The following is a 25,911-nucleotide window of genomic DNA, read 5'->3' on the forward strand; positions in this document are numbered from 1 at the left end:
CTTGGATGGAGTGTCTAGATTAGATTTTAAACAGTTGACCAAGGATGTGAGGCCATCTTGCATTTCTGACACAACTGGTAAGACCCTATCCAGCAATTAACGGACTTTCTCCAGAGCTTGGCTGGTTTTCATCCATCTCGTCCACGTGTACCTGAGATCCTGCCCCTGCGCTTGAACTTGCATTTCCCCAAAGGCACCGAATACAAGTTTCTTTGTGTGCAAAGTAAGTAGCAAATTCATCACAATGGGATTGATGACATAAATCCAGCAACTTTTGTAGAAGCAGCTTTGTGCTAGAGCCCAATATACAGTCAGCTGTTGTTATAAACAGGATAAAACTGTCACAAATATGACTCATGCATCATTGCTCCCTTTGTAGGCAGGCAGAGAATGCGGCAAGTGGTCCAATAACTGAGCTCATTAAAGAGACAGTTCACCTCCCACGGGAGGCCAAACAGACTTGCTTGGGCATACCACTTGCGCAGGAATAGTTATACCAGGAACTTGCACTGGGGATCTTGCTTCTGCCTCCTTAAAACCGGAGGAAAGGAATTGGCACCTTCTCATGCACAATTGCTACTGCCACCACCTCGCTGTTTGCAACCTGCTTTTTAGCTGACTAAACTCAGTGAACTGAAAGACTTAGTCCAATGGAGAGCGGAACGAGAGACCTTAAAATAAAGGAGGTAAGCCACCTAGAAATATAAATAAATATTGCAAATCTGCCCCTTTGAGGCTTGCTTTCCCACCATTTAGTCCCATTGTGACCATTTAGGGAAAGGGGTTGGGGACCAATAGCCGCATCCTCCTTTAAGGGATCATTTGTCCCCAGAGAAAGTATACGTTAGACAACTTTTCTGAGGGTGTGTGTGACAAAATTCTAAAATCTTCTGTGGGTATCCCATTACTTTGATATTCAGGGTATAACAGGGTTCTGAGTCTTTCCCTGGCATTACTCTGTTCTTTCCTATGGGTCATTCTGTCCAGGAAACATCTAGAAGGGGCAGAAAAGTTTTTGTGAAGGTAAACAAGCTAAAGAAAACCTTAGCTGCTTCTATTTAAAAGGTAAGAACTCCACCCCAAATAACTCCCCTCCGCCAAGTGATCTTAAGGAGCAGGTTTGCCCTAGCTTCACGAAATGCTCAACAGGCCGGGCCGAATAGTTCAGTCCACCACTCTTTTCTTAAAATTATTTTGCGCTAGGAGAATCTAATACGTTTTGTAAGGTCTCAGTAAGGCAGGTGTGGAGAACCTGTGCTGCACTACAAATCCTGTCATGCCTACAATTCATTGGCTACACTTGCTGGAGGTGGTGGGAGTTGTAGTTCAGCAACATCTTGTGGGTCAAACATTTCCCACATTTGTATCAGGACATTGGTCAGTACAGCTTTATAGACTTCCGTTAGCCTCATTCTTCCTGAGGTGGAAACTCTATCTCTGGGCTGTATGGCTTCAGAATGGAAATGGAGGCTTATGCGATGAAAATGACCATGTAAGGGAAAGACTAGGTCAGGATCTCCACCCATTGTCAACATGGAGGTTTTTGTATTTGTAATACTCGGGCGTGTGGGCTTCTTCCTGCAGTCTGAAGTCATATAGCTCAGGCATAGATTTACCACCTCTGGGAGAATTGGGCTCAGTCAGTCTTTCTGCCTCCTTTCCATTAACCTTCTATCGAACCCAGGAACCATACAGAGTCAGACTACTGCTGCATCCAGCTCATTATCGTTGACACTGACATACTGGCAATGTTAAATGCAGGACTCATACTTACTAGTTCATGCCATGTTTATGCAAAAACACAGAGGTCTGAAATCCTGGACACCTTCTGCCTAACATCTAAATTATTTTGCTTAGAAATGCTTCCGCAAATTCCTGAGTTTTATTTTAAACCGTAAGCATGATATTCAATTGTGGTGTGTTTCAAAAGACTTGCACTTGGTTTGGACTTTATGCATGTATACTTAGAAGGCTATCCCTGCTGCGCTCTATTGGGCTTACTTCCAAGTAAGTAAGTGTAATATAGCACTGCAGCCGAAAACCTAATCTGAGGGTACCATGGCTGCTGGGTTTTGTTTAGGTGGCCCAGCCAAGTTGAGCAAATTTAATCTGCCGTCTGAAATTCTCCAGCCTATCATTATATTTCCAATGGTTGTCCTTAGCCCACAGGGTCACTGGTACACTTGTGCTCACAAACGCGCAGGATATATTTTACCAGTTGCTGGTCCTTAATTGCCCTAGGGCAAATTCTCTCAACTGAAACATTCTTCCCAGGTCAGTTCCTGAGCAACTGTCCTCATAATGGGACGACAGCCTGTTTCCTCCCCTATTCCCTTCCCATTCAGAAAACCTGCTGAGAGATCCTGCTGCCCTCTGCTGCCCCAGGAGTGCCAAGCCAAAGACATCTCTATCTGATTTTCCACAAGGGCATGAGGTTAAGTAAAAGATCTAACTATATGGATGGAAAATCCAGCAATAAAACAAATGAGTGGTGAAGGCTTCCTAACACATCAGGTTTAGTATCTGAAACAAGACCGGGTAATTTGGCATTCCAAGATTCATGGAGAAGATCAGCTGATAATACCCTGAATTTTGACCACTGACCATAATACCCGAGGGGTACCTCGGGTAACAGACGCTTCAGGTTACAGATGCTTCAGGTTACAGACTCCCAGAAATAGTACCTCAGGTTAAGAACTTTGCTTCAGGATGAGAACAGAAATCGCATGGCAGCAGTGGCAGCAGGAGGACCCATTAGTTAAATTGGTAACTCAAGCTAAGAACAGTTTCAGATTTAGAATGGACCTCTGGAATGAATTAAGTTCTTAACCAGAGGTACCACTGTAAAAAGATTGATTGATAAGACTGTTGGAAGCACTCCTAGAATTTACATGTTTTAAATCCTTGCTTCCACGAAAGGTAAGGCTACCCTCCTTTCTTAATGTTGCAGATGAGATATCACTGGATAGACAGAGCAGGGTGTGAGTGAGTACTTCTGTAACTCCTCAATAAAGAAGGAAAAGTAATGGATATGGGCATTTAGAGTTGCATTTGAAAATGCACACCCATTTGGAAGTAGCACAGCAAGAGTAGGTGACATTTGCATCTGGGGGACAACTGAATTCAGGTGCTACCTACCTGCAGCTTCCTTTTTCCAATGAGATGTGTATTTTGAAGCCCATCTGAGCGGGCTCCCCCATCCATGTTCTGCCCCAACTTGGAATGCATAACTGCTCTTTATTAGAACTGCAATGGAGCATAACTCTTGCTATGGAGTACTGAAACTGCAGCAGAGTGGCAACACTGGTAGCATCCACAAAGTTTCCTGAACAGTACTACTTCTTCTTCTTCTCTCTGATTCCCACTGAAGATAGTCGAGAAGGCATAGTTTGTCCTTAACAATATTGTCATATAGCCAAATCTGATTAGTTCAATGGCAACAGTGATGCTAATGTTCCCTAAGTTATCTATGATCCCATGATTGGCTAGAATCTTGCAAGGAAGAAGCTCTTTCGGATCATTTAAATGGCAGCAGTGATGTTAGCATGTTCACTGATAGGTTGGCTATAGTGACTCAGTTAAGAAGCTTTTCCAAATCATTTAAAACTGTCCAAAATCAAGGTAACAATGGCCGAAAATAGGCATGAAAAAGCTATAAAAAGTATAAAGCAGCAGTTTTCACAAAAATTTTCATACTTCCTGAAACAGCAACTTTCACACTGAAAACCAAGCTCTAATGATAGAATACCTTCAGTTGGCAAAGTTATCAGGAAGAGTAAGAAATGACACGAAACAGAGAGTCTATAAGGAATGGAGAATATTTAAAGAATACTTTAAAAATCATTATAAGAGTGAAATTCTCTTGGCAGAACTAGACTGATTCTTGTAAAACAAAAAGTGTAAATAATATTATGTTAGGTTAGGGCATATGAAGATAATTGAATGTAATATGAGGCTGCGCGTTATAAAGGAAAGAGTAGACACAGTAAATGAAAATTTTGGAAGTCTTTTTAAAGTTTATTTATAGAAATCTTTTTTTCCCCTTTCCCCTTCTTTTTATGAAATTGTATTTGTATGAACATAAAGGTCAATTTGTTATTATATTCGTACAGAAGATTTGTATAAAATTATGTACTTGTTTTTCCTTATTTTTCTTCTTCTTCTTTGTTCCAGCTTTTGTATTGAATACTGTTGTATATATAGACTTCTTTTTTTAACTGAAACTAATAAAGATTATTAAAAAAGAAGGGGGGAACCCTAAGATCATGAAAATTCAGCGCAGCACTAATTTTCACTTACTTTGCTAACTACGCAGCCTTGCAGCACAATCCTATGCATGTTTAGTTGAAAGATGCTTTCATGGTGTTCACAGTGTGCCTAGTTTTGTAGCTGGGTAATACCAAGCAGTCATCAGTCTTGAACTAAAGTTATATAAAGTTTTATTGATGGTTGGTATACATTTGGCCAGCAGAGGGAATAATAGACCTTGTTCTTGAGCAACATAAAGAGGGAAAAGCCTTTATCGTTCCTGCTAAGGAAATATAAATATAAAGAGGGAAATGTCAACAAGAATGACTGATAACAACCATGACTGTAAATATTTTCACTGACTTAAGACAATTCAGGCAGAAAGGGTGCCTTTAAACATTTATTTCTTACATTGTGAAGTAACTATTGTGGCTACTTCACAGGAAATTCTTATACAAGAGTGCTATTTATGACTGAGACAACAACCTTCAGACTCCCAAAGTTTCACTCCTGGGCTTTTTCCAGGAGTGTCACGAGTGACTGGCCAAGGAAGAGATTTGGAGGCATGGTGAAAACATGACCCAGAATCTAGCAGCTCTGGGAAAAAAGCAAATTGAGTGTTAGGAATCTGTAGGGAAATGTTCAAAATTAAATTGGCCTATATTGCAATATCTTTATAAGTCTGCTGTGAAGCCACACTTGGAATACTGGGTACAGTTCCAGTTGGCACAACTCGAAAAGAACTAGAAAACAAAAGGATAATAAATATGATCAGATGATTGGAACAACTTCTCTACCTAGAAAGGTTACAAGATGGAGATCGTAAACTTGTTGTTGTTGTTGTTTAGTCGTTTAGTCGTGTCCGACTCTTCGTGACCCCATGGACCAGAGCACACCAGGCACTTCTGTCTTCCACTGCCTCCCGCAGTTTGGTCAAACTCATGCTGGTAGCTTCGAGCACACTATCCAACCATCTCATCCTCTGTCGTCCCCTTCTCCTTGTGCCCTCCATCTTTCCCAACATCAGGGTCTTTTCCAGGGAGTCTTCTCTTCTCATGAGGTGGCCAAAGTATTGGAGCCTCAGCTTCACGATCTGTCCTTCCAGTGAGCACTCAGGGCTGATTTCCTTAAGAATGGATAGGTTTGTTCTTCTTGCAGTCAATGGGACTCTCAAGAGTCTCCTCCAGCACCATAATTCAAAAGCATCAATTCTTCGTCGATCAGCCTTCTTTATGGTCCAGCTCTCACTTCCATACATCACTACTGGTGAAAAGCATAGCTTTAACTATACAGACCTTTGTTGGCAAGGTGATGTCTCTACTCTTATTGTAAACTTATGCATCGTGTAAAGAAAGTGGATAGAAAGAAATTTTCTACAGCCCTCAGAACCTGCAGCCATCCAACTGCTGCCTAACGCTGATGTCAGTGAATAAAACAGTTTTACCTGCTTGGGGAGAAACTGCTAGCATAAGGTTTGTCTCACATGTTTTTAATTCTTCAATGGGAAACACATCACGGGAAAGGGATTTGGAGTGTAGAAGCTGCAGGCAGAAAAAGCACCCATCCCATCATTGTTTCTGTGTTCCGGACTCCCAGCCTTCAAAGCTGCTTTTCTTTGAAAATGTTTCTGTGTTTTGTTACATGTGTTCATACAGTAGAGAGCAAGGACAAATGAGCAGAACCTTTATACAGGGTAGGAGAGGTGAGATTCTAAAGTCCACTTGTCCAGAAAGAAACTGCCTCTTGGCTTAAGCTAAGCTTTGGAACCAAGTACTTGGTCAATAATACTTGCTACTTCTTGTCTCATACTTTGTAACTTGGTGAATGTTTGGGATAGTATGTTGTGGTCCAGCAAACTGCTTTTAAGGAAGGGCACTGAGTTCACATGCAACACCAAACCATCGTTAGAACAAACCAAGGCTCATAAGCTAACAATCAACCATGACTTAGATCATGGTTTGTTGGCAATAAACAAGCCATAGATTGAGCCGGTTTTAGACTTGATGCTAAGCCATGGTTCAATAAATCAGAGTTTAATAAACTACGGGTTAATGCTATGTGTGAACGAGGCCAATAACTATTGAGTATATTGTAAAATTTAGTATGGCAAATTGTTCTTTGTATGTTTCATAGCTATACAATGCTAGCTGCTGAACAGAACTGAGAAGGGGCATGCTTCTTGACCTATTTAAATATCACCCTTTTCCCATACACTTTGTATGCCAAGTTTCTTGTGCACTCCCTAAAGGGGTAACATTATGACTTCATATGTTATCTATGGTCTTCAGGATAAGGTATCTTCTTAGAGCATACTAATTCAAGCGACTGGGGGGAGGGTGATAACAGGTGTGAGGAAGGACATTCTGAGATACTACAGGTCATAGAAAGCTCCTCAGTGGGCCAGGAGACTGACATACAGTGACAGTAACAGATGGAAATATCAACTAAGAGTCAAATCTGTCTCTAACCTTTAGCACTGCTGAGCCAAAATGCATATCACTTTGAAATGGATGAGGGGGGTATAGGAAAGTACCAGTAGAGACTGAAGACCAGCTGTGCCTGCCTTCTGTACTTCAACACACTGGAGTCCATCTGGAGTATATAAGCCAAAAGAGAGCAAGAACGGGTCCTTAAAGAAGAGAGAGACTGGAGAAGGCCTGTAGAAGACATGGAGCCAAAAGCCAAGGTGAAAAGGTAAGAATGATGTGAAGAGCCACTCTGATTGTATAAGAAGATAGACATCTCTATTCAGAAGGATTTTATATTATATATACATCCATTTTTACAGTATAATATATATTTACATCCATTCTTACAGTTTACTGTAATGTTGAGAAGTTATCAGGACCATTATTGCAGACTGAGATTTAGAGACAATGATTTTTCCAGCACCATTCAATCAGAGCAGAGGAACTTAAATATTTATGCTCATGTTTGGATTAGATGACCTTTAAGGTCCCCCCCCCAAAAAAACCCCTCTATCATTTATTTGAGACACAACACTGAATATGCCCCACCCACAAATAAAAACCTAGTGTTTAAAATATTGAATTTAGTTACTGGTCCTTATGGTTTTAAAATGTGTAGAGCAGATCATGAAGTGGTGTTTTTTTTATCTTGTGTTTTTGTGTTGTGAACCACCCTGGGATGTATAGATGAAAGGCGGTATGCAATTTTAATAAATGATAATGATAAGAAGCAAAAACTAGCCCAAGACTGTGTGGGATTTTGTGTCATCATGGGGCAGGGATTCAGTGTCCTAAAGACTTCTGTGTCCCTCTGCAAGAGAAGCAAATGAAGTCCAAACTGATGTGGGGGTGGTGCTGTGAGTTTGTGTAGATATAGTATGTGGGGTAGAAGCCTAGCCTTAGAGGTCACATCAGTCAGGGACCTAGACAAGAACTTTGTTGTCCGTCTCCAGAAAGAATGCCACAGATCCTGTGAACCGCCCTGAGATCTAAGGATGAAGGGTGGTAGACAAAACAAACAAACAAATAAGGTGTAGGAAAGGCCTGACTTCACCCAGATACAACTAAGTTTAGTGCTGCTTAGCAATTAAACAGTAGAGTTCAGTGGGTGTTTTGATAGACTGCATCACAGAAATAGGGAACTAATTAACATGATGGTCTAACTCAGCATAATGCTGCTCTGTATGCAGACCACTAAGGCTAAGTCAATAATTTCCAAGCTTTGCTCTTAAGCAATAAAAAATGAACCTGGCATAAGATAGTTCTGCATTTGTAGTCAACCTAAAATATTTTTTTGCTGAAATAAATTCCAAATGCTTCTGCAAGCTCTCCCTGTGTACATTTTTTATGTCTCACTGACTGCTACCAAGCCTGCGTGTTGCAAACACACACACACATATAAACATATATCGCCAGATAGGTGTGGCTTTTCAAGACTGTGGCCTAGAATGGGACACACATCACAAATATGCACTCACACAATGCTGTGCTGTAGTGATGACTCCTTGAACCTGATTGGCTATCAGTTACTTCCAGGGGGTTGGCATGTATGGCTGTGCTACTTAGGTCAGGAAGGGGCTGGGTCATTCTGGTGCAGTTAGCCATAAGCAATATTTTTTATCATCACCAATGCAGAGTCTCCAAAACAAAGCAAAGCAAAAGTGCAGATGGCTGCTTCCAAAATGGCGTGTTTTCCAATGGATTTTGCTCCATGAATGGTGCCAAGCTGCCTGTGGTCAGAGCCATAGATGATGATGAAGAGTATGGAAAAAGGTACGCCAGGGAGACCAAAGCCCATGTCTCGGGGTTGGGAGAGTAACTGTGAAATGACTGCCCAGCTGACATAGGAACAGGTGAGGGATTGCTCAAATTGCTAAATAAATACCATATTTTCTTTGCTGCAGGAAAACACAAGATGCCAATTTTGAGAAAGAGATATTGGTGACATCTGCGAACAATTCAGGTAATTTTGAAGCTTAGCAAGTTGCAAGACAGATATATATTATTGTGGCTACTTGGCAAAATGGTGCCATGGCAAGGCAAGGAAAACCTAGAGTCCAATTAAGACCACTGCTTCTACATCTGAGCTCACACCAGCGTAAGTTGGAATCTTACCTTGCCTCAGTTGCAGAATCAAAAGCAGTGAAAAAGGCAAGAATGGGAGGTGTTCTCAACATTCAGTAATAAGACGAAGATGATAAAATGATTGTTAACTGGGTTTAGAAGTCCTGCATGAGAATCCATAAGCAACAGCAGCTCCATGCCCATCTGCTACCTGGAGAAGGGTACATGTCCCACTGTCACACCATGGATTATTTACTGGCAATGTGACTGGAGCTGGACATAGTTGTGTCTGTGTGAGGAGACCATGTTATTTTGAAAGAGGGCACTGGAGCAGCCACAGAGACAAAGAGTGGATACTAGAAGAGTAGATCATTAGTTGGTAGTTCAGTAGAAAGGTGTGTGTGTGTTTATATCCTACTGAATATAGGTGTGTATCCACAGAACATCTTTGTGGATTCTGGTAGCAACAATTATTTTAGATAGAAAAGGCAGAGATCTGGGTTCTGGTCCTCTGACTTCAGAGGACAGGACTTCTAAGCATCTAACCAGAAGATCAAACAGAAAAGAGGTTAATGATGGGATTTACACCATAACATGACAGTCATCTAGACTAGACCAGTAACAAAAAGGGCCTTCAGTGGAACAGCACAAGCTTCCTACACAAGAAGTTTGATCCCTAACTATGGTATTGAAGAGTACTTGTGACCCTCCAGATGCTGTTTTCTCCAGCTATAACTCTTCTCAGTTCCAGATGGTAAGGCCAATGGTTGGGGATGATGGGAGTTGTAGTCCAGCAACGTCTGGAAGGCCACCAGTTCCCCATTCCTTGCCTTGAGAACATGAGATTTGGAAGAGCTTAAAATACATGCACATTCTTGAGACAGTGGCATATAATATGCAGAATGATTGGCACATGATTAGATAGAACAGTAAGTATCTGACTCATTCATACAGGATGTTTTTCATTAGCCCAGTCCTTTTCATCCCATCTAGCAATTCCTGACTCCTCCCCAACCCCTGGTCAATTTAGTTGTCATACATCATGGCAGCAACACTGATCCTTTCATTGAACCAAGAGTAATGGAGGAAGGTAAAATCAAGAAGGCTTTGAGCTCTTGGGACCTCCCATTAGCTGGTACTCCAGCAGCAAGACCACACAAGCTCTCGGCTCTGGTACAATGTTGTGCTGGGCCCTTGTCCCCCACGCTATGTGGAGCATCATGAAAAAACAAAGGTAGAGGAAAGTTCACTATCCCATGAGTACTTTTTTTAACAGCTATGGCTTATATGTCAACTATGATTATTCTTGGACAGGGATAGTCTTGACATGGTGATTTATGTGTTGGTAACCTCAAGACTCTATCAATGCAATACACTTTATGTGGTGCTTCCCTTGTGCCTGGTCTTGGGGCTCCATCTGGTGCAAAACACTATGACTTGACTATTGTTGGAGACAGATTATTGCCGGTAAATAACTTTGGTGCTCAAGAGTTGCAGTGGCTTCAATGCACTACCTAGCCAGGTTCAAGGCTCTTGGATTAATTTACAAGACCCATAACAATCTGGGTCCAGGATACCTCAAGGACCACCTAATCCCCTATATTCCTGTCCAATCATGGATGTCTTCAGAGGAGTCACAATTGTACAGTCCTGATGCTGTGTCATGATTAGCTACAGAGACAGAATCCTGACTATCTACGTGCCCGGGAGGCTGGGTGGATTATATGTTTGGCAGCAATCTCGAGTTCATCAACAGCTACATATTTAGTTACAGCAGCTATTCTGCTGCATAACTTTAGGTAAGGCTGTATTAGCCAAGTCCCTGCTGCTTATATACTGTGCCCCCATCTCTGCCCTTTTTTATGACAGCAAATTTCCTGCTAAAATTTATGCTAGTGTAAGAATGCCATTACGTTGGCCATTGGCCCCAACTAGAATTGTGTTTGGGTAGGGGGAATTGGGAGCACTCCTCTACCCATCCAACCAGTATAACTCCCAAGTAAAGCATTCAGAATTTGTCAGTTGCTAGGCACCATTGGCTAAATAAAGCTACATGTTCTATGAAATGTCAGCTGAGTATACATTTGCTGTCAGATGTACATCTTTAAAGACACCCAAGTCTTGGTCTAACAGGGGCAGGTGGTAAGACATGGAAAATCACATGTGTTAGCAGTCTGCCAAAGATGGAGGTCCTGATCTAGCATTTTATTGACACTCCTGTATCTGCAAGGGTTTCTCCATTCATATCAATGGAAGCAAGATGCTTATATGAGTGTTCCTTTGTGTACCCCACTCTGCTGGCTCCAGTGAAGTGAATGGGACAGTTGTCCAAGTGCTCTGAATGTGCTCTGGATCAAGATTATGGTTGGCAAGCTTCATAAAAGGCATATCAAAAGATTATATATATATATATATATATATATATATATATATATATATATATATATAATGTCCTTTAGTGGCCTTAATTCTCCCCCTACTTGTGTCATACCTCTCACATTCTTTGAGGATGAGTCATGTATGTTAAATGTATAGCCACTATACACTATACTGTAGTGTGTGTGCGTAGCCTAGTCTTATTTCATTGCTTTCAGTGGAATCTGTCATAAACTAATTTTTGGTGCAATGAAGTTATTTACTATTGCTATTCAATGCACTTCTGAAGTTTTCTATGAGGTACAGTGGCATTTATTTCCAACTCTTAACAAACACCAATTTGGCTTTACATTCCAAAGAGCTTTGTGTGACCCAGACCATGAGAAGCCTTACAGTGGATGAATACGCAAAAGCCTTTAAGTCATTCTTAGACCATTCAACTGAGCACCAATGCATGGGCCAGTTCAATAAGGAGGAGCTGCCAGGTATAATAGCCAGGTAAGAAAAAAAAAATCAGAATTCTTAAGAATATGAATTTTGGGAAATGGTCAAATGTCCGTAGCTTCCTGCACTCTAATGGTCATCCTTCTCTAAAGGTCTCAAGGAATATTTATTTATTTTTCATTTATGTCCATTTCATTTATGCCCATTCTATGATAATGGACGTGCAACGTGCAAACAAATCTCATGGGATGCCTTGCAACCAATCCTGAGTTCAGTAGGGTTTACTCTTACTTAAGTGCAAAGGACTGTGATCCAACTCTTGATGAAACTCCATATGGGAACTCTAGATGGGAACTCCTTTGTTTTGTGCATTATTTGCCCATTTGGCTCCCCCAAGTTACATTATTTGGTATGGAACACTCTTAATTTAAGGCAATCAATCTTAATTTAAACTGTTACAGCTTCACAGAGCATCACTGATGTTGCTTAATTCAGGGCAGTTTGATCTAGTGACTCTAGTGCTCAAGAACTGCACTGTTACCGTATTTTTCACTCTATAAGACGCACCAGACCATAAGACACACCTAGTTTTTGGAGGAGGAAAACAAGGAAAAAAATATTCTGAATCCCAGAAGCCAGAACAGCAAGAGGGATCACTGCGCTGCAATCCCTCTTGCTGTTCTGGCTTCTGGGATAGCTGCGCAGCCTGCATTCGCTCCATAAGACGCACACACATTTCCCCTTACTTTTTAGGAGGGAAAAAGTGTGTCTTATAGAGCAAAAAATACGGTATATGACACAGAAATGCTAGCCTAAGTTCATTATGGATATTGGTGTGTACACATAAATTTATTGGACAAAAATGACTGGAACACAAATCTTCTAGAAATATCTATGGAAGCGGGGGGAAGCGTATCTTGTGATATATATTGCTCAAACCACATCTTGCTATGAGAAAGTTTTGGCAATGCATTAGTGACAGTAGCACACGGTTTAGCAAAATAAACATAGGGCTGCCATACGTCCGGATTTTCCCAGTTGAAACTGAGATTTCAAAGCTGGAATTGACATGTGGGGGGGGGATTTCTGAAAGGTGGCGCTTTGCCCTGGATCTTAGGCAAGTCAATAGAAAAATAATGGTTTTGTGTTTTTTTTGTAAACTTTTGGGGTGTCCCAGTTTTTACTTTTTGAAATATAGCAACCCTAAATAAATATCAAAACTTCTGTATTTTAATGCTGTATAATAAATGCTTATCCTTTTAGCCTTGGAAATGGAAAATCTACTATCAATGTGCTAGGTGTGGGAAGTGGCACAGGTAAGGAACAAAAAGCTAAAAAATAATTCAGTTATGTATCTGCTTTGAGTGGGACACTCATGGTGGCAGCTGCCAATGCTTTGTTGTTGGTTTTTCCTTTCTTTTAATATAGACACACAGCCTATTTTGCTTTCAGGCTAAGGCATCCATTGGTCAAAATTATAAATAATATGTGGCTCATTCCCTGTGCACATTTTCCTGAATCTGGATTTATTTAAGTGCAATGAAGTTGGATTATTTTCTTTCCGTGTCCATTATTCCACTAGGAGTACAGTTCCAAGTGTCATAAGGCTTCAGTGTCTGGTACTGTTTCTGTATAATGTCTGAGAGGAATTTTTTGCAGGCTTTTTTTTTTTTTTTTGCATAGACTATAGAAGGAATGGGTGTAGCTCACTAGTTAAAGCCCCTGTTTTCCAAGCAGAAGGGCCCACGATTGATCCCTGGCATCTCTGGGTACGGCTAGGAAAGATAGTTGAAGGGCCATTGTCCATCAATGTCAACAATACTGGGCTAAATGGACAACCAGTCTGAGTCCCAGTCAGGCAGCTTCCTATGCCAATGCTGGGGAAATGGCTAGTAGCACTTATTTAAAGCATCTGAAGCTTCTCTGAGGTATACCTGAAATACAGCATGATCCTCCGCTTGTTTACTTTGAGATCAGCCACACTGAGTTCAATGGAAATGAATTCTAGATAAATATGCACATGATTTCAACCTTAAGGACCGACTGATTTTAATGAATGAATTTGCTTTGAACTTATCTTATAGGTGAGCAAGACTTGAAAATGATTAGGATAATTCAGGCTGTGCATCCAGGAATCTTTATCAAAAATGAAGTCATAGAGCCCAACCCTCAACACATTTTGGCGTATAAAGGTACAGCATTGCATTCTTTCTTTATCAGGATAACTGAGCTTATGTTTTGATCCACATGAAGTTCACTTTACCGATTATTTCATAAACAGAGGCTGTAAGAAATTCAACTGACCTAAAGAATGTCTCATTCAGCTGGCACCAGTTGACATCCATGGAATATGAGAAGCAGGCAAAAGAGCAGAACATTCAAAAGAAATACGACTTCATACACCTGATCCAGGTAAATTAAGGGCCGATCATATGACATTCTCTGTTTTTGTGTTAGCTCACATTCTTTCTTCAATATAATCAACAACACTTTGGTGTCCTGGTATATGACAGGCCATATTTCACCAGTTCATCAGAATGGAAAGGAAATGGATGTGATGTTGATAATTCCTGCCAAATTATACTTTAGCCTTTACATAGGATTTGCTTAGTTTTGTGTGAGCAGCAATACATGTCTGGGACGCAGACTAAAACCAATTTTTGTGCAAGTAAAATCTGACAAAAAAGCGAGCGTTAAGGAAAGAAGGGGAGCACTCTTCTTCCCATGGGACTGCCCATACAGATACAACCTTGTATTGTCCCAATCTGTAAAATTAGAATGAATGTGTTTTTTTAATATGGAGAATAAAAACAATGGGGCATTTATTAGTTTTCATATGCAGAAGCCCTCTATGAAGTTTATAATGATATATCAACAACAAAATGTTTCTGGCATTATACCTTTTAGATGCTGTACCGTGTGGAGGACATTGCAAGCACTATCCGATTTTTTCACAGCTGCCTAGATTGTTATGCTAAGCTTCTGATTATAATCTTATCAGGTGAGTGGTTTTTTTGTTTGTGTTTTTGAAGTACTCATTCCCCAACTTGAGTAAGATTCTCCTGGAATTAATGGGGGCCCAGTTCAGGCACCAGCCAGGGACTGCCAATGTGAACAGTGCTGTATGGGTGTGTGCCAGCCTGCCTGTCTGCCTTCAATGCGCCCATCCCTGTGCACTCCATGTTCACCCTTGACCTTTCCACATTGAGCAAGATGGGCAGAAGGGGGTTTCTAAGCATGTTCATAGAAACCTAGGCAAGTGCCCTATACAGTCAGACTTCTCCTTATTTGCCATCCTCTGTTCTGTATATAAGGGACGTGGGTGGCGCTGTGGATTAAACCACAGAGCCTAGGACTTGCCAATCAGAAGGTTGGCAGTTCGAATTCCCGCGACGGGGTGAGCTCCCGTTGCTCGGTCCCTGCTCCTGCCAACCTAGCAGTTTGAAAGCATGTCAAAGTGCAAGTAGATAAATAGGTACCATTCCGGCGGGAAGGTAAACGGCATTTCCATGTGCTGCTCTGGTTCGCCAGAAGCAGCTTAGTCATGCTGGCCACATGACCCGGAAGCTGTACGCCGGCTCCCTCAGCCAATAAAGTGAGATGAGCACCGCAATCCCAGAGTCGGTCACGACTGGACCTAATGGTCAGGGGTCCCTTTACCTTTATCTATATCTGCCTCCCTTTCCCTTCCTGTCCAGAAGGCTGTCAGGGAAGGAGCAGATTGCTGTTGTGAGATATCTGAACTGTTTGCTTGCAGAGGGCTTCCTAATCCATCTTCCACTGCTCTATCTCTTAGTTTTATTTCTCATTTCAGCTTTGCCTCCTCTCTCTTTCAGGCTTTGCCCACCCATGTAAGATCAGACCTCAGGCCTAATGTGTGAAATGGGGGCTTGCCCATTTATTTATTTTTTTAGACAGTAGGTGTCGTGTTGGAGGCTCTTGATCAAGAGATTCTACAACTTATCAAGGAAAATTACTATTTATTAACTACAATATACTCGTATACAGGGTGTGTGGGTGTGATTTCGATGTAGTAAGTGTGGCTACAATATTAGCTTTGGTTTATGTCGCCTTACTTCTGCACAATGGCTCAGTGAAACTCACAATTCCCTTCCCATAGGTAAGAGTGGGTGGGCCTCCATATGGAAAAATTACAGACACTGTCTTCCCCCAACCGACAGCGGCCACTACATCACAGCTGATGACATCAAAGTTGTCTTGGAAGGAATGGGAGTTACATACCAAGTATACAATTTCCCTTCTTATTGGGATATAACTGAATGCTTTATTGAAGGAGATACCACTGGAGGTCAAACAATGGACTTTCTGACAGGAACTAAAGACTTTATGAATTCAGCACCCCAGGATCTGAAGCAGAGTCTTCTACAGGCTTTGGGCCAGCCAGAATGCAGCACCAAGAAGGATGGAAGGGTTATGTTTGGAAATGATTTGAGTATGTTTGTCGTAAATTCCTAATGCCAGTCAAAATAGTAGACACCATTTTAGGTTGTGAAGAGAACTTGCTCAATACTGGAGAAGAGAGGGGCACAAACAGGGGAAGCTTATAAACATTAAGAACTGGAAGCAAACGTATTAGTGGATCTTTTGTGATTAAAATGGTATATATCTTGTTTATCATAGCAGGAGATTGACATTAGTTTTCATGGATACACACTGCCTCTGAGGCACAGGAAAGTGTTGCAACATAGAGCGTGATAATTTGAGTATATCAGCAAACTTTAAATTATGTTCACATAGCAGAAAACAGGTACGGGGGACTAATATTTAATGTATTGTATATATTTAAGAAAGCTCAGTAGCCTAATTGTGTACACATTACATGATCCCTAGGTATTTAGCCCAGCAAATATTCTGTCCTGTGGTGCATTTCTCTCTTTATTATTTTGCATCGTAATATGAATTTTGGATAATAGGAGCTCCTTACAATCAACAGTTAGAGGCCCTGAGGACTTTAGTACCTTTAAGATTTGAGAATTATTCAACACTGGCACACCATCAGCATGAGTATGTTTATGTACATCAGCCCCAAAGTAATATGGCAAGCCTGCCACTGTAATTTTTGTACTTTCATACTGTGTCCTTCCTTTTTAAAATAAAATGTTTCACACAGAGAGTTAATGTTTTCTTCTGTCATCAGACACATGGTATAGTTTCTCCAAAGAAAAAACATCTAGCTGGAGTTGAGAAAACATACATTACACACACACACACACACACACACACACACACACACACTGGTACCTCGGGTTAAGAACTTAATTCATTCCGGAGGTCCATTCTTAACCTGAAACTGTTCTTAACCTGAGGCACCACTTTAGCTAATGGGGCCCCCACTGCTACCGCACCACCACAGTGCAATTTCTGTTCTCATCTTGAAGCAAAGTTCTTAACCCAAGGTACTATTTTTGGGTTAGTGGAGTCTGTAACCTGAAGTGTCTCTAACCTGAAGTGTCTGTAACTCAAGGTACCACAGTAATATATATAGAGAGAGAGAGAAAGAGAGAGAGAGAGAGAGAGAGGAGGAGGAGCAGGCAGGGAGTTTGATGGATGTGCCAGAATTTGCACCCCATTCTCTTGAAATGGACTTGCCTTATGTTTTCAGTGTTCCTAAACGCTTGCCTTTGGAGCGTTTAGGAACACAGGCTAAAATGCTTCCCTTTTGTGCTGACTGGATGGTTCTAAAACACTGGAGACAGGGAACCTGCTGAAGAAATAGTAATGGGTCATCAACCCCCCTCCCCCTCCAACCCTGAACTGCTATATCCCTGTGTTTGTTGGTTCTGTACTGTTCCTGTTGCCTCCCAGACGGATATGGTATATAACCTGCTCCACTAGCACAGTGTTGGTACATCTCTCTCCCATATATAACTGGTGTGTAGGATCAGTTTGCCTGTTACCAATCACCAGTTATTTTAGGACTTCTGTTGGTAAGGAAGAGGTCACAGAGGATTCAAGAAAAGAAGCAGTTAAATTATGGTTGTGGGGAGAAAATTAAATATCTACCGTTAATTAACAGGCAATTCTCCAAGGAGGCAAAGTAATTAAAATAGGATAGGAAACTCTAAGCTGAAACCCAAAATGTGAATACTGTACACTTTTGTTGTTGTTGCTGCTTCACATGTTTTAACGATCATTAAACAAAAAAGGAAATTTGTCAGAATTACAGAATGGTAGAGTTGGAAGGCACCCCTAGGGGTCATCTAGTCCAACCCCTGAAATGCAGGAATCTCAGCTAAATCATACATGACAGAGGGCCATCCAACCTCTGCTTAAAAAACTCCTGTGAAGGAGAGTCTACAAGTCCTCCTGAATGAGGACTAGATGACCCCCTAGTTGCTGCTTCTGCCTTCTGGGAAATCAAATTATCAGTGAGGTAATGGAGAATTTTGTTGGACCTTAAATTCTTGGCAGAGTTTGAGTTCCAGCAGATACTGAGGAAGTTGAAGTCTCCCATGACTACAACTACAGTTCTCCTTTTTGAATGTTTGGTAATCTGTTCTAGGGAGACATCATCCAAGTCTTCAGTCTGGTTTGGATGTCTATAACAGACACCCACAGTAAGGTCACTGTTGTTTCCCTCTCCTAGAATTTCCCCCATATCTTCTCAATTTGTCTTCCATACTCCAAGTCATGTACACATCATTTACATAAAATGTGATTCCTGCATATTGTTTAATTATGAGAAACCTTGCATCGTGCCCTTTATTTTGTTACCGTTAAGAGCAGTGGACTCGTAATCTGGTGAACCGGGTTCGCATCCCCGCTCCTCCACATGCAGCTGCTGGGTGACCTTGGGCTAGTCACACTTCTCTGAAGCCTCTCAGCCCCACTCACCTCACAGAGTGTTTGTTGGGGGGGAGGAGGGGAAAGGAGAATGTTAGCTGCTTTGAGACTTGTTAAGGTAGTGATAAAGCAGGATATCAAATACAAACTCCTCTTCTTATTGTGTCTTTGCCAGTAACATAAACTTTGCTTCAGTGTCTAGCCTTCATATAGCTTGCTTCCCCCGCCCCCCCATCATCAAATCAATATCAACACACACACTGCTCAAGCACAGTGGAATTAGTGTGGCCACTAGAGGGCTATGTAACTCAACACTTTTGATCATCTCCATTTCAAAGCTGTGTTAAGTTTTAACAGAAACATGAAGCTTGCTGCAAGGGTTTGCTCTGGGCTTCGTTTTGCTGGATCAGGGCACTGTGGCATCTGCTGCTCAGAAGAGCGGTGGCGGCGGGGAGGGGGGAATCTGACCTATTTCAAAGTCCGGTTGTTGCCTTGATCATTCTTACCGCAGGCTGTCAGACCACTATGCGGATGTTCCCTTTGTTTGTCTGCCAGGAACTGGGAGCTAAAATTCAAACTGGAATCTTTCGATGCCAGGGAATCATTGGGAGGCAAGGGTGTCATCTATTTAAAGAAACCATAGAGAAATAAATGAGCTGCATGCTGCTGATCAGTTATTGTATACTAAGTCCAGTATGGTGTAGTATTTAGAGGGTTGCAAAAGGACCTGGGACACCTGGGTTCAAATCCACACTAAGCAGTGAAGTTCACTGGGCGAACTTGGGCCAGTCACTGTCTCTCAGCCTAACTTACCTCACAAGGTTGTTGTGAGAATAAAATAGGGTGGAAGAGAACTATGAATGCCACTTAGAGTTCCTTGGGAGGAAGGCGGGATATAAATACTACAAACAAACAAAACAAAACAAAACAAAAACAAACCCAATTGTTAATCAACTGGGAACAAGACACTGTCATGGGTACTTCCTTCCCCCACCCCTATATGGAATGCCTAGGATGGCATGCCCTACTTTACAGCGGGTTGTCCTCTGTTTAGTAGCAGCTGTGTGGTGGGGCAGTCCTAATCTTAGGCTGTGTACATACGTACATTTAAAACACATTCAGCCCCCCTCAAGAATCCAGAGAACTGTAGTTTACCTTCACAAAGCTTCAATTAACAAACTGTAGTTCCCAGGGTTTTTTTTTTGGGAAGAGGGTGCCTTAAATGTGTTCTCAATGTACGTATGTTATGCATGCAGCTTAAAAGAGGTATTCCTTCCTGTGCGCAAGGGATCATAATGGTTTTTGCATAGAATTCCCCCTCCTCCAAAACCACATAACACATATGGGGCCCCAAATGTGATATGTGCTTTGGAGGACCTGCCTTGTAGAAATCTTGAATCCACGAACTGTGTGGAGGGGAAATCGCATACCTAGCAGTTGTTAGTGCCACCATGGCACTAAAAACATTGATCCTAGGTGCAGATTCTCATGATTTTAACAAGGCATTCCCACCCACACAACCCACCTTCAATTTAAAGGGAGAGGGATACGAAGGCAGGTATTAGAATGGGATCATACGTCAAACTGATCCAGAGATTGAAAGCCATATGGTAGGGTCAGAGATGTCTCTCCAACCCTGATGCTTACTCTTCTGTAAGGAAGAGAAAGTATCTGTGGGTGGGAGAAAGAGGGGAATGATAGGGTAGCCACAGGTGGATAGGAGCCTTGGCCTCACTGGTTTATCTGGGTGGGGAAGGGGAAAATAGCTGAATTCTTTCCAATGTGGCCTTTGGGGGGAGGGGATCCCACAACCTCTCCAAGGATCAGGGAAATATCCTATTGCCTTTGCTGTTATAACCGAAAGGCAACTGCATTAATATTATTTCATATTCAGCTAATGGTATTTAATAAACTATTAAAAGCCTCCCCCTGCATTTCCATCAGGAAATGTTCAAGGCAGCTTGCAAAGTGTAGATGCACGGCATGATCCATGCATTCTTCTTCCCTTCCCTGGTCAGCTGGCAGTGCCTGCTGTAACTCACCGGCAGCCACAATCCTTTGCATGTTACTTAGAAGCAAAGTCCCACCGGGGTTGAAAGGGATTTACTGCAAGTATAGATAGGATTGCATCCTAAATGCTACTTTTATCTGCAGTGTTGCAAGGTACACTTTAAAAAAAGATACACATAGCCATTGTTATAGACAGATTTGTAGCCGTAGTTAAAAGAAGCCGTAGCCAAGGCACCGTCCCAAAGTAGATGCTGTGCACAAATTGAATGTTTATGATTTTTAAGAAGAGTAAACAAGTAAGGGGGGAAAGGCATCATATACTTCAATCTTTCTTGGACTGGAAGTGAGTTACAGTGCTATTTATGTTTTATCTTCTTTATAGCTTCTACTTGGCATGCTGCAAAATCACACCTTAGGTTTTACACTTTATTTATTTATTTATTTTGCTTATAGCCATTTGGAAGTTTGTGAAACAACTTGAACTTCCGATGTACTGCTTTACTAGGAGTCTCCGTAACACAATGTCCTCAAGAGCTTAGTATGGTATAAGAGTGCTTTAAGAGTATAGGTTGGATGTGTGCCAATGTTGGATTTTAAATGTGTGTTAGTTAATTTCAGAAGTTACTTTTTATGCATTTCTTTGTTTTTGTTACATAACCCGTAGTCTGATTCTTTCAGCCACAAATAAATAAATACAAATGAAAAATGATTCCCTTGCAAAATGCTTGTGAGTTTGCTAAAAGATAGGCCCCACTGGGTTTAGTGAGGCTTATGGCCTAATGATTGCTGCTGTCCAGCTCTAGTCTTAGCTTGTCTAGGCCCAGTGTTTCTTAAACTTGGGTTCCCTGCTGCTGTTGGACTACAACTCCCATAATCCCTAGCCCCTATGCCTGCTAGCTAGGGATGATGGGAGTTGTAGTCCAGCAACAGATGGTTAGATGGCATCTTGTATGCCACCTTCCGGCAACTCCTGCAGCCAAGCTGGTGCCAAATGTTTTGCTCTGCTTTCCTTTGGACCACATCAGCACTACTGTGAAGGGGTCTTGTCATCTGCTTAGCCCAGGACCACCATACACACTGCCCAGCCTTGCCCTCCAGAGAAGTCACTTCGGACTGGCTAACATAGCAAAAACAACATGGGAGGCAGCAGTTGTGAGTTACAGGTCTCTGCAGCCACAGCAGGTGCTGCGATTCTCCAGCAGTTTGACTTCACCCTTGGAGCTGCACTCCATTGTCTCTCAAGAAAGATGGATGCCAGCAACAGCAATCCTATACATGTCTACTAAGAAGTCCCATTGGGCTCTATGAGCTAATTCCAAAGTAAGTCTACAGCCCAAGTGCAGCCCAAGTGATAAGTGCTTACTTCTGAGTAGGTATGTACAAGACTGTGCTGTAAATGAATTAGCTACCAGGACTGGCTCAATACATTTTTAATGCATATGTCAAAAGACAAAATGGCCCCCATTCCATGTAAAGAAGCCAAATAGATTGGCAGTTGAATCTGGGTGGTATGCATATCTATGATAGGAAAGAAACAGGGCTCACAAGGGTTTCTTTAACCACATGATTAGGCAAAGTCTATTTAAGGTCTGGACTACACATAAAGACATTTTAGAAAGAAAGACCCTTGGTTGGATCTCACCAGTAGAAGCTGTAGCAGTAAAAAGGAAAAATATGGATAGGACTTGGGGAAAGTACAATATCTTCTTGATTACAAAGGGGGCAACATAAAACTAAGAGACAGACAGAAGATTTCTAATTGGATACTGGACTGGTTTCAATACTTCCAAACTAATGAGAAGTTCAAAAAGATAAGGAAAAAGGATTTACTCAAGAAGGTTCAGAATTTGAAAAAAGTGATTTTTCCACTTATGGTGGAAATGCAATTAGGCAAAGGAATTTTGGGAAATGGTGTACAATGAGCTAAAAATAATAAATTACATTTACATTTTCTTAAAAACTGGAAGTATTCCTTCTTGGTACAATTGGGAATGAATTACCAAAAAGGCCCATAACTTATTCCTATATGCTACAACAGCTGCAAGGATAGTATTCGCAAGATACTGGAAACAAAGAGAGACCCCAGGGAAAGAACAATGGTTAAACAAAATCATTGAATAGGCTGAGCTTGCAAATACAACATCCAAAATAAGAAATGTAGATGATAAACAGACGAGGAGTGAGTGGGAGTATTTAGGGGAATATTTACAAAAATTCAAACTTAAATACAAATTCCAAATAGGGGAATTCTTCTGACAAGCAGTTGACAATATAAAGGATATGAGAAGGTTGAAAATCAGGTGGAGGTATTGCTGCATATAGGGACGTGGGTGGAGTTTTGGGTTAAACCACAGAGCCAAGGGCTTGCCGATCAGAAAGTCGGCGGTTTGAATCCCCGTGACGGGGTGAGCTCCCGTTGCTTGGTCCCTGCTCCTGCCAACCTAGCAGCTTGAAAGCATGAAGTGCAAGTAGATAAATAGGTACAGCTCCAGCAGGAAGGTAAACAGTGTTTCCGTGCACTGCTCTGGTTCGCCAGAAGCGGGTGAGTCATGCTGGCCACATGACCCAGAAGCTGTACGCCGGCTCCCTCGGCCAATAAAGCGAGATGAAAGCCACAACCCCAGAGTCGTCCGCGACTGGACCTAATGGTCAGGGGTCCCTTTACCTTTATTACTGTATATGCAGCTAATTAAGATGCACAAAGAACTGTCATGGAATGTTGGGTGGGAAGTCCAAAATAATCACTGTATAAGAATGGGAAATGATATCACTGTATAACTGAAAACTTATAAAAATGTAAATAATAATAATAAAGGGATTGGCAGTTGAATCTTACTTCAGTACTAGTAATGGGATTGTGTTCTGCTCCAAATCTGAGGACAGCAGTTACCGGAGGGACAGGGGTCCAGGACATACTTATGGCAAACACAGCCCTGACCTCTCACACTGGGCTCAGGAGGAATGGTTGGGCAGCTGCCACCACCACTGCCCCCTAGCATCTGCTATCTGAGGCAGTCACCTCCATCTGCCTAACAGTAGGGTCAATCTGATCAGCTAGCAGAAAGGAGAAATGGGCTTTGTTTTTTTGTTTTTTGCTGAGACAGCTACTTATCTGTAGACTCCATTTCAAAAGACAAAGCAACCCTTCTCCTATCCCTCCCCGCCAGTCTGCCCGCATTAAACGCTTGTTTTCTAAGGGCTACCAAATCAATCTGTTTATTTGCTTCAATGGCTTTTTCTACCTGGACCTTAAAAGACTCAGCGATACAAAATTGATTCAAGGGCCAGCTCAGCTCACTGCACCTAAAGTATTTATGGAACTCTGCAAAGGAATCTGGGGATAACAGCACTGTCTTATATAATGGCAATTCCAGAAGGAGGAGATACCAAGTCATCCATGCCACCATTCATTAGCCAAGGTCACTGGCAAATATAAGACAGCAGCTGATACAATTTTCTTGTCCAGATCCTGCCACTCCTATTCCCCTTTCGTCTTAGGCAGCAAAGACAGTCTCGGTTAAGAAGCACGACTAAGCTACAGGCATGCTTCTGAAGTTAATGGATATATATATATATATATATATATATATATATATATATATATATGAGAGATAGTTGGATCCCTGTGGAACATTTTTTTTTAAACAATCTTTGAGAAGTGACAGAACACGTTGTAATGGGATTTTCATCTCCTCTATTTGGTTCTCGATAGCCTGATATAAACTTCAGTATGACTCATGAGCAACTTCAGGGAAGAAGCATATGTTTTGTCATCTTTGTAAAAGATGCTGGTGCTGGTTTCACTTCTATTTAAAGTGCCAACATAGCCTGCCTTAACTCCCAACAGGTTTGTCCAGGTTTAGTTAGCATCCAACTCCTAATCACATTGCTAAGTCCCAATGAAATTAAGGTGACAAATTATTCACATCTTAATTAGAGTTTTTTCTTTAAAAAAAAAAACCACACCAAAAATATATTGGAAACAGGAGAGTGGGGCTTTTGGGGGGTAACCTACTCAGTGTGAAAAATGAGGAGTTAATATGCATTTATTAATTTTGGAGTTTACTCTTACGTAGATTTTTTTGTTGAGCCTTTAGCTAAAATGGTTTTTTAGAAAAGTACAAGAGGCAGATGCTCTCTATTGCTTTTAGAATCCTGAAAAAATCAACGTTTGAGGAACCTGCAAGAGTAGAGCAGGCCTCCCACTTCCCCGCAAGAGAAATGGTGATGGAGATGGAGGTGGAGCTCATGCACTTTCCCCCATGAGGCACCTTTTGTGTGTTAAACAACCTAAACACCTAAAAAGGATTTTTGTTTTGCTTTGTGAAACATTCAAAGGGGTGTGTGTGTGTGTTAGAATTCCTGATCCATGAATGCAGTCATAGGATTGCTGTCTTTCACATGATGGTATATGTTTTGCCTCCACAGAGTGGGAAGTGACAGGGACAGGATGTTTGTGTTACTGTGTTCTGTGAAGTGGGACTATTGTCCTTTGTTCTTTTTCTCTTTGCTGTCTGATGCTAGAGAGAGAAGGAGCCATGTTGCAGTGCTCCGAGTGTGTTTATATGTAAATAAAGTAGATTAACCAAAATGCTGAGTTGCTGAGGTCTGTCACACATGAGCAGCAAAGACTCTGCGGATCCCTAAATGTGCTGGTGTCGGTTGGCATCGGTCACTGTGATGTTCGGGTTGAAGAAAGCTTTGGAAGCTCCCCAATGAAAGACCAGGAGGGAGAGAACATGCCAGTCAGACATGTGTCTCTGCCAGGGTCCTACTCAAGTGTAGGCTGAACTCCTGACAGGGGGCAAGCAACATGTTTTGGGGTTGTTTTTTTACCAGAACTGCATATTGTTATCAGATATGTATTTATTCCATAAAAAGGACACCTCTCCAGACATCCTTTTTATTGCACACTTGTGATAGCCCTGATAGCATCGTGAGCACAAACTATCATTCATAGCAATCCCATTTTCCAAAACATTTGCACCTGCAAATGTTTTGGGGCAGTCACTCTGCTTTATTTCCCATCAGTGCATATCCTGTAACTTACTGTTGAAATCCTGGAACTTTTTATACCACAGATATTTTGGTTTCTTTTTCTTCCACCTTTGTTGCTTCCCTTCGTACAGCAATAATGTGGTAGCACTGGGGAAATGACATCAGAACAAACTAATGCAGAATAAATCCACCACTAATGCCCTGATATTGTGTCAACAACATGTTGCCAAATATCCCTGCAATAAAATACAAGTCTTGCGCAAGGTGTGTGTGTGTGTGTGTGCTCACCAACAGAATTAAGTGCTGCATCCCTGGAAACAATAAAACCACAGAGTGCTCAACTGTGACTAAATTGTGCATATTATTTGCTTAGAACGCATTTGCAGAGGAATTTCCCACTTCTGGTTCAGTTGTTTAGAACAAAACTCAGAGGCCTGGAAAACAGTCGCCAAGAAGTGCCAAATATAAATGAGGCCATTTGTATGTCAACAATACTTAT

General features: G+C 41.6%; 1 protein-coding gene across 3 annotated transcripts; it reads left to right on the top strand.

Annotated features, from left to right (window-relative positions):
* Positions 1 to 366: 366 nt before the first annotated feature.
* Positions 367 to 16,706, top strand: LOC128422129 (carnosine N-methyltransferase 2-like). 3 transcript variants are annotated; one of them, XM_053405735.1, is made up of 10 exons: positions 367 to 686; positions 6,723 to 6,942; positions 8,352 to 8,489; positions 8,621 to 8,679; positions 11,516 to 11,654; positions 12,864 to 12,916; positions 13,685 to 13,792; positions 13,882 to 14,012; positions 14,508 to 14,601; positions 15,721 to 16,706. In XM_053405735.1, exons 2-10 carry the CDS (start codon positions 6,917 to 6,919, stop codon positions 16,074 to 16,076), a joined length of 1,104 nt encoding a protein of 367 aa, XP_053261710.1. In that variant the 5' UTR covers positions 367 to 686; positions 6,723 to 6,916; the 3' UTR covers positions 16,077 to 16,706. The 3 variants fall into 3 exon arrangements, with proteins under 3 accessions (XP_053261710.1, XP_053261726.1, XP_053261718.1); XM_053405751.1 differs by lacking the exon at positions 367 to 686 and adding an exon at positions 722 to 1,065; XM_053405743.1 differs by lacking the exon at positions 367 to 686 and having other exon boundaries at positions 6,332 to 6,942.
* The last annotated feature ends 9,205 nt before the right edge of the window (positions 16,707 to 25,911 follow it).

The sequence above is a fragment of the Podarcis raffonei genome, chromosome 1, assembly GCF_027172205.1.
Source record: "Podarcis raffonei isolate rPodRaf1 chromosome 1, rPodRaf1.pri, whole genome shotgun sequence".
Taxonomy (NCBI): Eukaryota; Metazoa; Chordata; class Lepidosauria; order Squamata; family Lacertidae; genus Podarcis; species Podarcis raffonei.

Bases quoted from the DNA above. Each gene is read 5' to 3' on its own strand.
- LOC128422129 (XM_053405735.1), top strand. From the start codon at position 6,917: ATGGAGCCAAAAGCCAAGGTGAAAAG. The intron at 8,680-11,515 runs GTAATTTTGAAG...TACATTCCAAAG, and splicing joins GACATCTGCGAACAATTCAG to AGCTTTGTGTGACCCAGACC. The intron at 12,917-13,684 runs GTAAGGAACAAA...CTTATCTTATAG, and splicing joins AGGTGTGGGAAGTGGCACAG to GTGAGCAAGACTTGAAAATG.